The sequence below is a fragment of the Aedes aegypti genome, chromosome 2 (genome assembly GCF_002204515.2).
Source record: "Aedes aegypti strain LVP_AGWG chromosome 2, AaegL5.0 Primary Assembly, whole genome shotgun sequence".
NCBI classification, from domain to species: Eukaryota; Metazoa; Arthropoda; class Insecta; order Diptera; family Culicidae; genus Aedes; species Aedes aegypti.
In genome coordinates, this window is record NC_035108.1 from 260,695,686 (window position 1) to 260,710,882 (window position 15,197).

The following is a 15,197-nucleotide window of genomic DNA, read 5'->3' on the forward strand; positions in this document are numbered from 1 at the left end:
GAATATAATCGTACCTGCCACACGATATACGAATGCGAAAATGGCAACTTTGGCAAAGAAAGCGCTCAGTTAATAACTGTGGAAGTGCTCATTAGAACACTAAGCTGAGAAGCAGGCTGTGACCCAGTGAGGACGTTAATGCCAAAAAGAAGAAGAAGACACCAGTCAAAACGTGGAACGATACAAACAGAAGCGAAGACTGCAAATCTATCTATTCCGTGATAAAAAGCGCCGCCTGGAAGAATTGTAGTTCGAAGAGATGGAGCAGTTGTATTGTTCTCAAGAAACACGTAAGTTCTATCAGAAGCTCAATGCATCCCGCAACGGCTTCGTGCCGCGAGCCAAGTTGTGCCGGGATAAGAATGGAGGTATCTTGACGGACGAACGTGAGATGATTGAAAGGTGGGAACAGCACTACGATGAATACCTTAAGGCCCAAGTAAAATTGGTGCAAAAGTCAAAACTGAAAAAGCAGTTTTCTCTTTTTAATTAGACAAATCGAAGAAAATATAAACACACAGCTCTATTATTTGACAAATAAAAAGGCTGTGTGTTTTTATTTTCATCAATTTGTTGTTTTAACGTTCAACGCTCCGTCATTGTAATCATCGTCATCATCGAAACTTCAAAAGCAGTTTTTTTTTCTGTTTAGTACTATAATTCTTTCGATGAAAATGTGTTCACTGTGTTTCGGATGGATAATAGAATACAGTGAACACATTTTCCTATAAATTATCTCGATTTTAAACGAAAAAAATGCTTTACAAAATTCAGAAATCAATGACGGATCCTGCCCCCTTAAAAAGAGAAAACTGCTCTTTCAGTTCTGACTTTTGTGCCATTTTTTCTTGCACCTTAATGGCGCAGAGGAGGATGACCAAGGCAGCAGGAGGAATGGCTTCATCAGTATGGCGGATGAGGGAGATGTGCTAACTCCCACAATAGGTGAAGTTAAGGATGCTTTCCAACAGCTCAAGAACAACAAAGCAGTTGGAAAGGATGGTATTGGAACGGAACTTATTAAAATGGGCCCGGACAGATTGGCCACTTGTCTGCACCGATTGATAGACAGGATCTGGGATACAGAACAGCTACCGGAGGAGTGGAAGGAGGGAATAATATACCCAATTTACAAAAAGGGTGACAATTTAGAATGTGAGAACTATCGAGCGATCAGCATTCTTAGCGCAGCCTATAAAGTTCTCTCCCAGATCATCTTCCGCCGTCTATCGGCACTGGCAAGCAGATTTGTGGGAAGTTATCAAGCCGGTTTTGTGGACGGGCGATCGACGACAGACCAAATCTTTATGTTGTGGCAGATCCTCCAAAAGTGTCGCGAATATCAAGTCCCTACACACCACCTATTCATCGATTTCAAAGCGGCCTATGATACCATCGACCGCGAAGAGCTATGGAAGATTATGGACGAGAATGGTTTTTCCGGGAAACTGACTAGGCTGATCAAAGCAACGATGAATAGCGTACAGTGCTGTTTGAAGATATCGGGTACATTATCGGACTCGTTTGAAACACGCAAAGGACTTCGACAAGGCGATGGTCTTTCCTACCTCCTGTTCAATATCGCGCTAGAAGTTGTTATGAAACGGGCGGGCTTAAACATGTGGGGCACGGTCTTTAATAAATCCTGCCAGTTCATCTGCTTTGCTGTCGTCCGTTCCAAGTGGTTTCTGAACAGTATACCAGGCTGAAACGTGAAGCAGATCGGGTTGGATTGAAGGTAAATACGTCGAAGACGGAATATCTGCTGGCTGGAGGGACCGAGCACGATAGATCTCGCATTGACAGACGCGTGATGATCGACGATGATGAGTTCGAGGTGGTGGACGAATTTGTCTACCTCGGATCATTGATAACGTCGGATAACAACTGCAGCAGAGAAATTCGAAGCCGTATCATCGCCGGAAGTCGTGCTTACTATGGACTCCACAAGACCTTACGGTCTGGTAAACTTCACTTCCGTATTAAGTGTACCATGTGCAAGACGCTGATAAGACCGGTAGTCCTCTATGGGCATGAGACGTGGCCAATGCTCGAAGAGGACCTGCAAGCGCTAGGAGGTTTTGAACGACATGTGCTCAGGACGATCTTTGGCGGAGTATGTGAGAACGGCGTATGGAGGAGAAGAATGAACCACGAGCTTGCGCTACTCTACGGTGAACCCAGTATCCTGAAATTCGCCAAAGCTGGAAAGGTACGATGGGCGGGACACGTTGTGAGAATGCCGGACAACAATCCCGCAAAAATGGTGTTCACCTCAAATTCGGCCGGTTCAAGACGAAGAGGAGCGCAACGAGCTAGGTGGTTTGACCAAGTGGAGCAGGATCTTGGAAATGTGGGGCGATCGAGAAACTCCATTTTTGAAATATTCCATTTTTGACTAAACATCGTACAAAAAAATGTTTTACACAATTATGAAACAAAAAACCTGAAATTAAAATTCGTCAATTGGACCCTGGCTCTAATCTTTTGGATCTCTTAAATTAAAAAGAAAAAAGAACAAATTACTACTAACTAAGTGCGAAAAGGCTCAAAAACTTGATATGCAGTTTGAAAGCGCGCACAATTTTAATTTAGGACTCACTAGTCCAATTGTGAATCAAGTTACTCAGGACTTTGGAAACATTCTCTATAAAAAACGTTTTTAAAAAATCCTAGGAGACTAATTCGGAAAAACTGTTATTGAAAAAAATATGAAAGCCCTTGGCGATGATGGAACTTTTGAAATCCTCATCAAGAAACTTCCAGAGAGAAGCTTAATCGTGCTTGATTGATATATTTAACAAATGTTTTCAGTTGGCATGTTTTCCTGATAAATAAAAAAAACAATATTGTACTAATTTCAAAACCGGACAAAAGTCCTGCAGAAGCTTCTAGCTATCGTCCAGTCAGCTTACTTTCCTTCATTAGTAAACTTTTTGAAAGGATCATTTTGACCCTAATTCACATCAACGAAATTCAATTTTTGCCAATGAACAATGATTCCGACATGGCTATTCGACGACACACAAACTTTTTCGTGTAACACTGTTAGTACAATCCAAAGATATCTATCGAATCGTACACTTCTGGTTATGTATCAGTACCAATATCATACATTATTTTGACATCTGGATGTCAAAAATCTTTGTTTGCGGATTACACGCCAAAGTCAGCGTTATCTGTAGTAGCTTGCGAAAAAGTTTGGATGTTATTTTTTTATACTTGCAAAAATGGAAAGATTTCACCTATTGTTTCCAAACTTCAGCTAATGATATTCTCACATCAACCAAAAGCTATTTATTTAAAACTTTCAAGTAAACATGTTGTCACGAACAGAAGGGTTCTAATACATTGGTTCACATTGCATTCGTCTTCATCTTATATATTAGTATAACATCAGTTTTGTTTCTGGTGCAATGAAGCACCATGCGTCTCCATGCTTCTTACAACAATAGCCATGTTTATCCCCAATTAGAATATCTTCAGCTTTCAGATCTCCACTGGAGAATTTACTGTATTATTTTCGATCTACAATTTCCTCATTTTCCCGCAATCAATTTGCGGTCAGCTTGACTTCTGAAGCCTCTTGAGCTCTCTTCTATTTTCTCTCAATTTCCACCGGATAACATCCTGTTTTCCTACGAAATTACCTTCTCGCCACAAACGCCAATCAGACCTCCACCTGACAGCCATCCAGTCTGCCAGTCTGCCGATTGCCAATCTCCGGGCGGTATTCCGCATCCAGCACAATGGCGGCAAACATTCGAATACTTTATGGTGTCGATTCACGCGATTGTTCGTCGCTCCAGAGTTTGTTTCAATTATGTTTTCGTACTTTCTTCTTCTTCTCCTTGCAAACAAACAAACAACAGGTACGGCCGGAATCGACGACGACGATGCGTGTTCTGGCGAAATTCATCGGCTACATCATCTCAAGGCCATTCAGCTACGACAGCTACCGGAACACCACGGTAGACAATAGGCAGATCCAGCTCCGCAATACGGTAAGTGTGTTTGCTTTTTTCGTTTTTTCATACAATAGGATTCCGCGTATATTTGCGCAATGGTGCTTTCCTTTTAATTGACATGAGATTATACTCTGTACTTGTAGCATTGTGATGAGTCCAATTAATATGCATTGTAATGGGTTAAGCGTTAGCAGTCTGGACCGTATTGTTTATTATTATGGTGACTTAGGAAAAGAGTTCACTATGGGCACGACATAAAAATTAACAAGGCAGGCTCTTCACTGATGTAAATATCAAGTTTGATTGTAAACATCTGACGTCACTCCTATCGTACCATATACCTTCCGGAACACTAGATCATTTTTTTCGCAAATTTGTTCGAGGTAGATAGGAATGACGTCGTCAATTAGCTGTCAGTTTTCGGAATATATCACCTTCTTAAATATAGTACACCGTGACTATGGGTATGTGTGACTTTTGCCCACCTTACTCTATATGAATATGATATAGGATACCGGTCAAAGCTTTTTATAAACCTTTTCCATATATCATTGGCGTCAACACTATAAATCAGAATGAAACCTAAACATAATGTAATTCATAAAACTGTCATCCGATTTGAATAGAAGCTATCCTTCACTTCATTCACTATCCCTTAATACCCCTTCCGTCGTCCTCCAGTAGTATTCTTTGTTTCGGAAATTACATTTTCTGTGTTCTGAACCCTCCGAATTTCATCCCGGAAAACAACCATCCATATCTATCCGAGACCAGGCCGGTCAGACAACAAAAATGCAACAATCTACCCCATCACTGCTGTTTGGCGGCCACCACCCACACGATCACCATTACCATCATTCTCAACGTGAGCGCCATTGGGTTCGACCTGGTCCAGTCCAGACGAGACCGCAGCACAAAGAGATTGAATGCAGTGTCATATAGGTACGACTGGCATTATCCTCCCGGCACAGGGAGCTGCAACTACCGGTAGCTACGAAAACACTTCCTTGTTTTCACGCACGTCAAACCACCCACTTTGGGGGTGGTGGAAGGAATGGGAGGTAGATCTGCTCATTGCACCATGATCCCGATCAGAAGAGTGAAACATAATTTTTACAGATGGTGTTAAAAATCTGACTTTAAGAAACCTGACCAAGTCGGGAATTCAACCGCGCGACATGTCTTGATATAATTGTGTTTCAATTTTGTAACGCCTGTCTGTTCGGGAATGGGTGGTGTTTTTCTGCCGGTCTGCCAAACGAGCTGTCTGCAGCAATACCCTCCACCCGCATCATACTCCCGCCAGGTGGCTCTCCCGCTAGAACCTGGATGTCACGCTCCGGCCGCCGGAACGCTGAACTGAAAATGGAAGTGTCGAGGGTAAATAACAATAATGCAATTTTCCCATCCTTCCATTCGAGTGTTCCTCGTCATCTCCGGGGAGCAGAGTGCACTCTCCGAGAACGCTCAGTTCTCCTGTCGGCACCAATACCAGCACGAGAAGGTGCTCCGGATGAGCCAACAGGCAAAACGATAAAGAGTCTGGCACCATTCCGTCAATGATGGCGGCCCGGCATCAATGGCGCCTGTTGATGGCTTCTTCACTGTGATGGTAACGGATTATGGTGATATGAGTGACGATGATTGCGCTGACGGCACTCACCGCAAGTCTGTTATTTCCGGTTTGACAGGGGATTGTCTTGTCGGTATTGAAAGGATCAACAGGAGGACATTTGCCGACTGCCAAGAGAGTGCATGCCTGGAAAAAAATATGATATCAAGGCAGACACATGAAGGCTGATTCTGATCATCCAGTTGGGTGATTAGTACGCCGCACACAGGAGTAATTTGGATCAATCATTGCCAAAATTTTGTTCTGTCAATATGTCCTAATATTGACTAAAAACGGTTTGAGCTTAATTAGGGTCAATTTCAAACCGTTGCATGGCACCTTTTTTACCAGGGGGAATTTGCAACCAGACACTTGAGAAGATAACTCAAGGAGTGTGGGGATGCCGCACTATCGACGATCCACCAAAATTAGTCCATGCTTTGTATGTGTACAGAATGCACAGACATTACCCTTGGCCACAGCCTATTTTCTCCCTGGAACCACCTTACAGTATTACTTTGGGGAAAAGTTCAGAACATACAGCACTTTAACACATGCAGTAGAAGAAGCCTCGGTAAACTGATTCTCCTAATCGTCTTAAGGTGAAACATCTCGGAATCCAAAGATGGCAGTCACAATGGCCGACTTGTGCCCCTACTCACGATTTCAAAGGCACTAAACTGGAGAAATAGTTGGTAAACTTTTCTGATCTTCTTATTTTAAGCTTTCTGCTAGTGCACAAAGCCAAAATAAAAAGTTCACTGTTGTTGGATGCTTCCTTCGCGAGATTTGTGTCTTTGAAGTTTCAGTGCAATCTTAGAAGTTGATTCTAAACTGTTTCACCTTAAACATTGTTAAAGGGGACTAGCCTCAGCAGGGCTAACCCTTTGCATCCGACTATCGGTCGACGCGTCAAAGACAATTCAATTGCAGTACCGTGCTACTTCGAATTGCCGGACGATTCGAAAGTCGGACACTCGCCTTTTTAACGGTATTTTTGCACTTAATTCTGATTATTTTAGCTTGGTATCCATAATTATAACGTCTTCTACGTATTCAACGAAGTTAGCGAAATAACCATTTTTGGGTGATTTAAGGCCGGTTTCCGGGATTTGAAGCTTCCGAGCAATTCCAATCAATACGGTATAATCTGAGTGGCAGTCGTAGTTAGTGCATTCCAGCACTCGGCATCCGCACACATGCTCTGGATTATATTGCGCGGAGACGTGTCCCTCCGCATGTAGCGATCATGAGATCGCTCACAACAATGAAACGCGGACAATCGATCACGACATGCTCCGCTGTTTCATCCACACCAGCACAATTGGGGCACAATTGGAGATTATGCGTGCCTGAAGCTATGCAAGTACTGCGTATAGCAACCATGTCCTGACAGAAACTACGTCAGGTTTATACCAATCTGACACATTTGGTTCTAGCCGATGAGTCCATCTACATTTATTGGAGTTATCTAATCCGTGCTTCCAACCTCTAATCGTTGTTTCTTTATACTCGTTGCGGGCTCCCTCTGATACCTCTTTGGTTAATGCATTGAACATCTTTCTTGATGATGACTCCGATGAGCGTCATTCCGGCTAGGATGCACACAGCCTTTTTGGAAACCGTTCGGTATGCGCTTGTTACTCTTAAGCACGTACTTTGCAACTGCTATATGTTTCAGCTCGTTCTAAGTTCGCTTTTGACCAGATTGGTATTCCATAACTAAGTATTGAAGGGGCCCTCCTTAGCCGTGTGGTTAGAGTTCGCGACTACAAAGCAAATCAATGCTGAATGTGTCTGGGTTCGATTCCCGGTCGGTCCATGATCTTTTCGTAATGGGAATTTCCTTGACTTCCCTTGAGTATTATCGTACCTGCCACACTTTTTTTTTTTTTTTTTCTATCTTTATTAACGAGATTTTTAGCCCTGGGCAAACGTACCTGCCACACGATATAACGGCTAAAACCGAATAAAGTCCCTGCTCCAGACGGAATATCGAACGTAGCGCTGAAATCTGCCATTCTGGCATATCCAGACATGCTCAGGAAGGTGTTGCAGAAGTGCCTTGACGAATGTAACTTGCCATGAATATGGAGGATCCAAAAACTGGTACTGAGCAGTTTGCAGTTTTTTGACAGCACTGTTAAAATCAGGGAAGCCAGCCTCGTTTAGGCCTATTTGCCTGCTGGATACGCTCGGAAACTCCTGGCACAGGCTGACGAAGTGTACGGAGAGTTAGCGCGGGTTGTCGCAAATGTAGTTTGGATTCCGCAAAGGCTTATCGTCGTTAGACGCAATTCGAGCATTACTCGAGAGTGCTGAAAAGATGTCGAAGCAGAAACAAAGAGGAGATATCGATACTGCTCTGTGGTCACGTAAGATATGAAAAACGCATTCAACAGCGTCAACTGGGAGGCCATTGCCGCAGCACTGCACAGTATAAAGGTTCCCGACTATCTTTACAAAATCCTGAAGGGTTATTTCCTGGGGTACGGAGCAAGTGAAGGGCAGAGGTGAATGCAAGTGGCAGCGGGCGTCCCTCAAGGTTCCATTCTCGGTCCAACTCTTTGGAACGGGATGTACGACGGAGTCTTGACACTGAGGCTACCCAGGAAGGTGAAGATTGTTGGTTTTGTAGATGATGTGTCACTAACAGTATTGGGCGAGACGCTGAAAGAAGTGGTGATGTCAACAGCCAACTTGATACGCATGCGAAAAATCCGAGAAGGCAATGAACGTTATAGGGAGAATCATGCCAAACTTATGCGGTCCAAGCAGCAGTAAGAGGCGTCTGCTAGCTAACGTCTCATCATCAATAATGAGGTATGGAGTTCCTACTTTAGGCAAGGCACTAGAAACAAAGCGGAACGCGAAAAGCTGAACAGAGCGTTTTGGCTGATGGCAGTGCAAGTCGCGAGTGCGTATAGAACGATATCGTCAGATGCTGTATGCGTTACATCTGGCATTATCCCCATTTGCATCACTTTGGCGGAGGATATCGAGTGCTATAAACAAAAGAGCCGTCAGAAACGTACTGAAGATTGCCAGAGTCGGATCTATGATCTATGATGATGGACCCACCGGCTCTTCGCAAACCTGTCGACGTGGATGAATAGGAAGCATGGAGCGGTGAACTTCTACCTGACACAGTTCCTATCAGGTCATGGAATTTTCAGAAAGTATCTCCATAGATTCGGGCACGCAGAGTCGCCACACTGCCCAGACAGCCCAAACATCGAGGAGACACCGCAACATGTAGTTTTTGACCGCCCAAGATACGCGAAAGTGCGTAACGAGATGTTCGGGAGCTGTGACGGAGATTAAAACCCCGACAACATCGTGCAGAAAATGTGTCAACAGGCAAGTACGTGGCAGACGGTGAACAAAGCGATAACGCAGATCATGTCGTCACTGCAACAAAAATAGCGTGAGGACCAGAGGGCGGCGGCTCGCGATCGGAGTAGACTAGATCCTCCGCCAGGGACTAGCTGAGTAGATCGCAAATCTGTAGGCTAAGTCCATCGTCTGGGTCTATCTGAGTAGATCGCAAAACAGCACCGGTAAATGATCGCCTGTATACCGGAAACTTCTCTCCGCCGGAATCGCAGGACCGACCTCAGTATCTGCCCGGATAGCATCAGTTCGGGAGATCTCCCGCCGTCGCTATCCTACTCCGACGGGGGAAATCACCGTCGGAGTAGCATAGATCCACCGTCGGGAAGTATTCTGAGTAGTCTGTAGCAAGTCACCGGCTTGAGTCGTTGGAGCGCCAGTGAACCGGAAGCCATCCTCCAACGAGAATCGCTGGGCCGACTTCGACACTCTACTCTACTCGACAACAACAGAATAAGAACTTCGCGTAACGTTATCGGTTTCGGAAGATATTCCTCTGTCGAAGAACTCTCCATCGGAGTAGGCTAACTTCACCGTAGGGAGCTACTTCGAGAAGTTTTTTTTTTTTTTTCTTTATTAAAGTGATTTTTAACTCGTTTGGCTAGTTCATCACTGCCACATGAGGTGCCTAAAGGGCACTCGTGTAACGGGGGAAAGTAAGGCGAACCATAAGGGTCCGTCTTCGAGCCCAACCGTGGGGTCTCGCCAAAGGTTTCGTAGCTAATCTCTTAAAGTTACTGACGTTCCCGGATTACTTCACTGTGTTATAATTTGTTATTCTAGTATACCTATTTGCGCTAATGTTCCAAATCCAAAGTGTTTGCACAAGATTTGCCCTATTAATTTGTGGTGAGGCCACTATAACAACGAAAATGATCTCGGGCTGCCCACAGTTAGATCCTATAGAAGAGGCCAGCATCTTTGAGGAAACAGATCAGGGAGGTTGTAGCGGATGCATCGTCACTTAGAATTTCCCGGATACTGCTGGAGAGTCCATATGTTTGACGTGAGAACTCATACTGGGGACAGACACATAGGAAGTGCTCAACAGTGTTTCTCACGTTGCACGTTAAGCAGATAACGTTGAAATCAGCTCCATCGAAGTTGTGAGAGAGACGCGTGTGTCCAGTACGCAATCTTGAGACAACCCGTTGTTCACGTAAGGATTTACGATCATCCCAGGCAGACGTATCTTGTTTGATTTTTCGGATATATGATGAGTGGGAGCAAGCCCATTCGACATTCCAGTGGTCCCTAAATTTTTTCCTGATGTGTCTTTTGACATCATCCAGCGGGGCTGTGGAGCTATACCTCCGTTCGGCGTGACCGATTCCAGCGAGTCGATCCGCTGCAACGTTTCCAGGGATTCCGCAATGGCCGGGTATCCAGGCAAACACAGTGCTGTGTGGTGAATTGAGTACCACGGTTGAAGACTTTTGCTGATTTCCAGAGAATGTCCGATGATTCCAATACCTACTCCTACCTGGGAGAGGGAGCCATCTGTGTAACGGTGCTCGTAGCCTGAATATTTTGTCTGCAACCATTCAAGCACTGACATTCGAAGCGTTTGCGAGTTGTCACCCGCTCTAAATCGACGCTTGATTTCGTCATCGATTTTTGGTGCTCCTTTATGCCAACTATTGTCTCCGTACCAGTGGTACTTAGCCACAGGGGGGAGATTTCTATTGGCCACCCTACGGAAAATCTTATTTCCTTCTTCAAGGAGAAACATTTTACGGCGCCCGGAGGTTTTTGCAGCATGGACTGCAGCCTTAGTGCAAATTGCTTTGGTTATGAAATGGCGAAAAGGTGGTCGACCCGCCTCGACACATGCAGAGTCGGCTGGCGTAGACGGGAGGAGTCCGGAAATAGTACGAATGTAGCTATTGTATATGGGCGCTAATATTTCTACCAGCTGGTTGTAGGCGATGCAGGTGAGCTCCAAGCCATACAGGAGACGGCTATCAACAATGGCTTCAGCTACTCGGAATCGAATCCCACGATTATTGGAACGATGTGGACGGGAGATTGTCCGAAGTAGATTCAATCTTGTTTGGCAGTTATTCTTAACGTTGGTAAAATGCGGCTTAAAAGACAGGTGTCGATCAATTATGATCCCGAGTACTTTCACTGTCTTCTTGGAGGGAATAGGGTTACCATCCACCCGGATTGGCGTTCTGTCGTATTGATGCCTATACTTACAGACGTGGCAGCGTACACTTTTGTTGGCGGAGAGGCTGAAACCAACTGATGTCGCCCATTTTACGACTGAACTAACAGCAGCTTGGGCCCGAATCCTGGTGCGACCACGGGTGCTGCCAGATACGACTAACAATATATCGTCAGCATACACGAAGATATGGACACCTCGGGGAATAACGGAGAAAACACTGTTCATCGCTACGAGGAAGAGGGTCACAGCAATAACAGATCCTTGGGGGACACCAGTTTCTTCTGGGTAAGACTCCGAGGTAGTATCTCCGATTGCAACACGGAAAAAGCGATTGACAAGGAAATTTTTGCAAAAGTGCACTATGTGCCCTGATAGCCCCCAGTCAACAAGTTGTTGAAGGACTAGCGGTGTCCAGGTACAATTAAAAGCCTTTGAAATATCTAGAGATATCACTTCCGTGTGTAGCCCTTCAGCATTCGCTTTATGAAGCACATCGCCCAATGCTGCAAAGTACGTGTTAGTACCAAAACCTGATCGGAATGCATGCTGCCTTTGGTCAAGCCGTCTATCGGATTCAAGCTTCTGTTTGAGCCGCCGATTTACCATTCTTTCCATCACCTTGGAGAGACAACATGTAAGGGCAATGGGACGGTATTTAGTTGGATCTTTAGAACAGCAGTTGGCTTTAGGGATGAGAATTACTAAACTTTCGTGCCATTCATCTGGGTATTTGTCGGAGAGCCATGATTGGTTAATTAATTCTAGAAGTTTTATAACACCTGTCGCGGGAAGGTTCTTCAATAGTGGATAACCGACATTATCTGGGCCGGCCGAGTTACCAGAACAACAGCTGAGAGCAAATTTTAGCTCGTTGAGCGAGAAAGCCGTGTTAACCAAATCGTTGCTTGGATCGATGCAGAGCAGGGATGAACGCGGCGCATGAAGGAATCGTTATAGTTGCTTCTGGAGGAAAGGTGCGAGAAATAGTCTCCGAGAGCTGCAGCTACCACAGGTGGATCTGATATATAAGCGCCGTTGATTGAAAGGGACATTTGAGTGGTTTTCCTCTTACCACTGAGGGCGTTGATACTACCCCAAAGTTGAGCAGAAGATTGGGATCCGTTCAGGCTTTCTAAGAAAGACTCCCAACTGGCCAACTTCGAGTTTCTGATGATTTTTCTACATACGACGTGCAATGTGCGATAACGATTAAGCACCTCTGCTCTTTCAGGGTGATCTGCTGGTAGCCTTTTAGCTGCTCGAAGTGCTTTTCGACGTGCTTTGACGGCTTTGCGGACGTCTTCTGACCACCAGTGAAGGGCTTTACGGCCGGGCTTGTTGCTGGTTCGAGGGATGGAGGCATTTGCAGCGTCATAGACTAGTCTGGTGAATTCCGGCAATGTATTTGGGGGATTGTCTTGAAGACGCAGCCTCACATTCAAATCATAGGACTGCCAATCGGCTTTTTCGTATTTCCACCTAGGCCTTCTGGTTGTTTCGGGAGAGACTGTGGAAAAGCTGATCTGAATAGGAAAATGGTCGCTTCCATAGGTGTCGGAGTTTATGCCCCAGAGCAACTTGCTGAGAAGTGAACGGCTGACTGCTGAGACATCAATGGCAGAAGAAAAGTTCCCGTTGAAGAAGGTGTCGGAACCGTTGTTTAAGACCACCATGTCGGCCACTTCAAACAGGCTTAGTAAAGCGACCCCTCTGGAATCGGATTTATCACCTCCCCATGCTTGGTGGTGAGAGTTGGTGTCTCCAACAAATAATATCGGACCGGGGATGACTTCAAATACCTTGGCCATGCGTTTGCTAAAGTCTGGGATTGTTGAACATGGTAGATACGCGTTGATGATATTGACACATATGGGGCCCTGAAGTTGCTCTCCAATTATCGGAAGATCTGAGTTGATGTCAAGCGGTTCGAATGGTATTGTTTTTAGCACACCAATGCCTACTGAGTGTCGGAAGTTGCTACCTTTTTTTATGGTCCACTGATATCTACCACCGAGTGATTTGTTGAGTTGGGGGATAGAGATTTTGTTGATTTCCTGCAGCGTCAAACACCAAGGAGAGGACCCATGGGTCAGGAGTTCGAGATTCGCTAAGTTGTTGTAATATCCGTTGATATTCCACTGGAGAAGAAAATTCACTGGTTTGGGTAGGGTAGGAGCCGGATATGGGAGGCTGCTTGATGATTGACTTGTAGAGGCGCTTGTGTTGAGGTTGTTTAAAGTAGTGTTGGACACTTCCGTACGGGGGAAGACCATTCCACTCGAAGGTACTGGGAATCCAGGAGAAACAGAGGAGGCGCTGGACTTACCTACAGTAATATCTGGCTGATTTGCTTGCTCGGAAATGGACGATGAAGGTGCAGCCGTTATGGGCAGGGTTGTTTCAACTACCGGGAAGAAAGGTGCTGCAAGTGGTGAGAGAGATGTACCTTCATTGAAATTCGATTTGTCTGCTAGGATGTCTTGGGTTGTTCTCTGATTGTATTCCGGGCAAAATAGAGCGCTATCAGTGATGAGTACCGATGTTTCGATGGTCTTTTTGCCTGTTCGCTGTAACCAGGAAGGACCTGGAGGAACGACAGCTCCACATCCTAGTGCTTTTTTGATGTGGATGTCATACCTCGCTGCATTCGTCAGTGCATCAATCGGAAGCTGCATTTTGTTGAAGGAGTTGAACTGATCTTCAACGTTTCTGTCATCAGGAAATGATTTCCTCTCTGGAGCATAGTTATGGAAACGGCCTGGTTTTCTGGAGCTTGTGCTTTCTTTTCCCTCATTCCTTGAAGATATTCCCACGTCGTCCTGCTTAGGGGTATAGGATAGCCATCCCTTTTCCGTCCCTCTTCCGACATTCTCCTGGCGCCAAGGGGGATCCACCAGTTCCGGTATGGAAGTGTCGTCCGCACTGGAGGGGCCTAGGCTACCAGGAGATATCATCGGGTTCTTCATTCTGCTGCTTTTTGTTCCTTTTTCGTCCATCGGATGTTGAAGTTGGTTGGACCGTCCCGGTGGATCTCTAGCGTCCGGTCCATCGATGCCTCGACTATCCGAGGCACAATGCATTTCTTCATCTGATCCGTTCTCCGAATGTCGAGGTCGGTCCAGTGATTCCGGTTGGGGTGTAGCTTCCGGTACACTGGCGCCTCGACTATCCAGGTAAACGTGCAGATATTGTTGTTGGATTGAGTGCATAGGTCTACCCGGCGATTCCGGTTGAAACTGGGCTTCCGGTTCGCCGGTTTCCTGTCGACTCAAATCCGCGGGCTGTGCGTCGTTTCGTTGGAGCATGTTGCGTGATTGAGTGTGGGAAGGCATGATTTGGCTATCGGTATTTGCTTTATGGCGATTGGCTGGTGGAGAAAACTGGATTTTATCGATAGAGAGTGGCGTTAACGCTTCGAGGTGGTACCTGTACCCTCCGAGACGTTTTTATGCTTTACACGCTTTTGTTGTTGTAGATTAGTCAGTTCAATACGTGTAAGCGATCGTTTGTTAGGAGTCCGAGTTGGGCTAGAGGCAGATTTGATAGCTACGGGAACCGGTGTTCCCGGACGAGCAAACTTATTCGCAGGTTTTGTAGTTGAGGCTCTTGTTGGACGTGGAGTTGAGTTTGGACTGTGGTCCGGCGAGGTTGAATTATACTCAGAGTTTTCGTCAGATTTCGGGATGGATGGCGAAGGAAATTCATTTACAATGAGAGCTAGTGGATCTTCTAAAACTGGACTTGAGTTAGTGGCAGGAACTACTATGTCAGATGTGACAATGGATCCAGCCGGCATAACCATTTTTAAGAACGTGGAAAGTTGATTGGTAAGTGCTTCGATTTGCTTCGATTGGCTAGCGATGATTGCTTGCAAACTCTCAATTTCAGATCTTTCTACTGGCGGCGGAGCATCACGCGCGGCCAGGGCGTTACGAAGCTCGGTAATTTCCTTATCTTTGCTATCAACTACGGCAGTCAGCTGGTCGATTCTTCCACTAAGTTCCGTGATAGCATCGTTGTTATCGGATTCAACGGCGTTGGCGTAAGATCT

The 15,197-nt window shown here is 45.5% G+C and overlaps 1 protein-coding gene across 1 annotated transcript in view; it reads left to right on the forward strand.

Annotated features, from left to right (window-relative positions):
* The window catches only part of LOC5565687 (protein disks lost), a 286,162-nt gene that overhangs the window by 219,518 nt on the left and 51,447 nt on the right, over positions 1–15,197 (forward strand). The window contains exon 6 of the mRNA XM_021844895.1: positions 3,873–4,004. Within this exon, the coding sequence (XP_021700587.1) occupies positions 3,873–4,004 (132 nt within the window). The remainder of the gene's footprint in view (positions 1–3,872; positions 4,005–15,197) is intronic.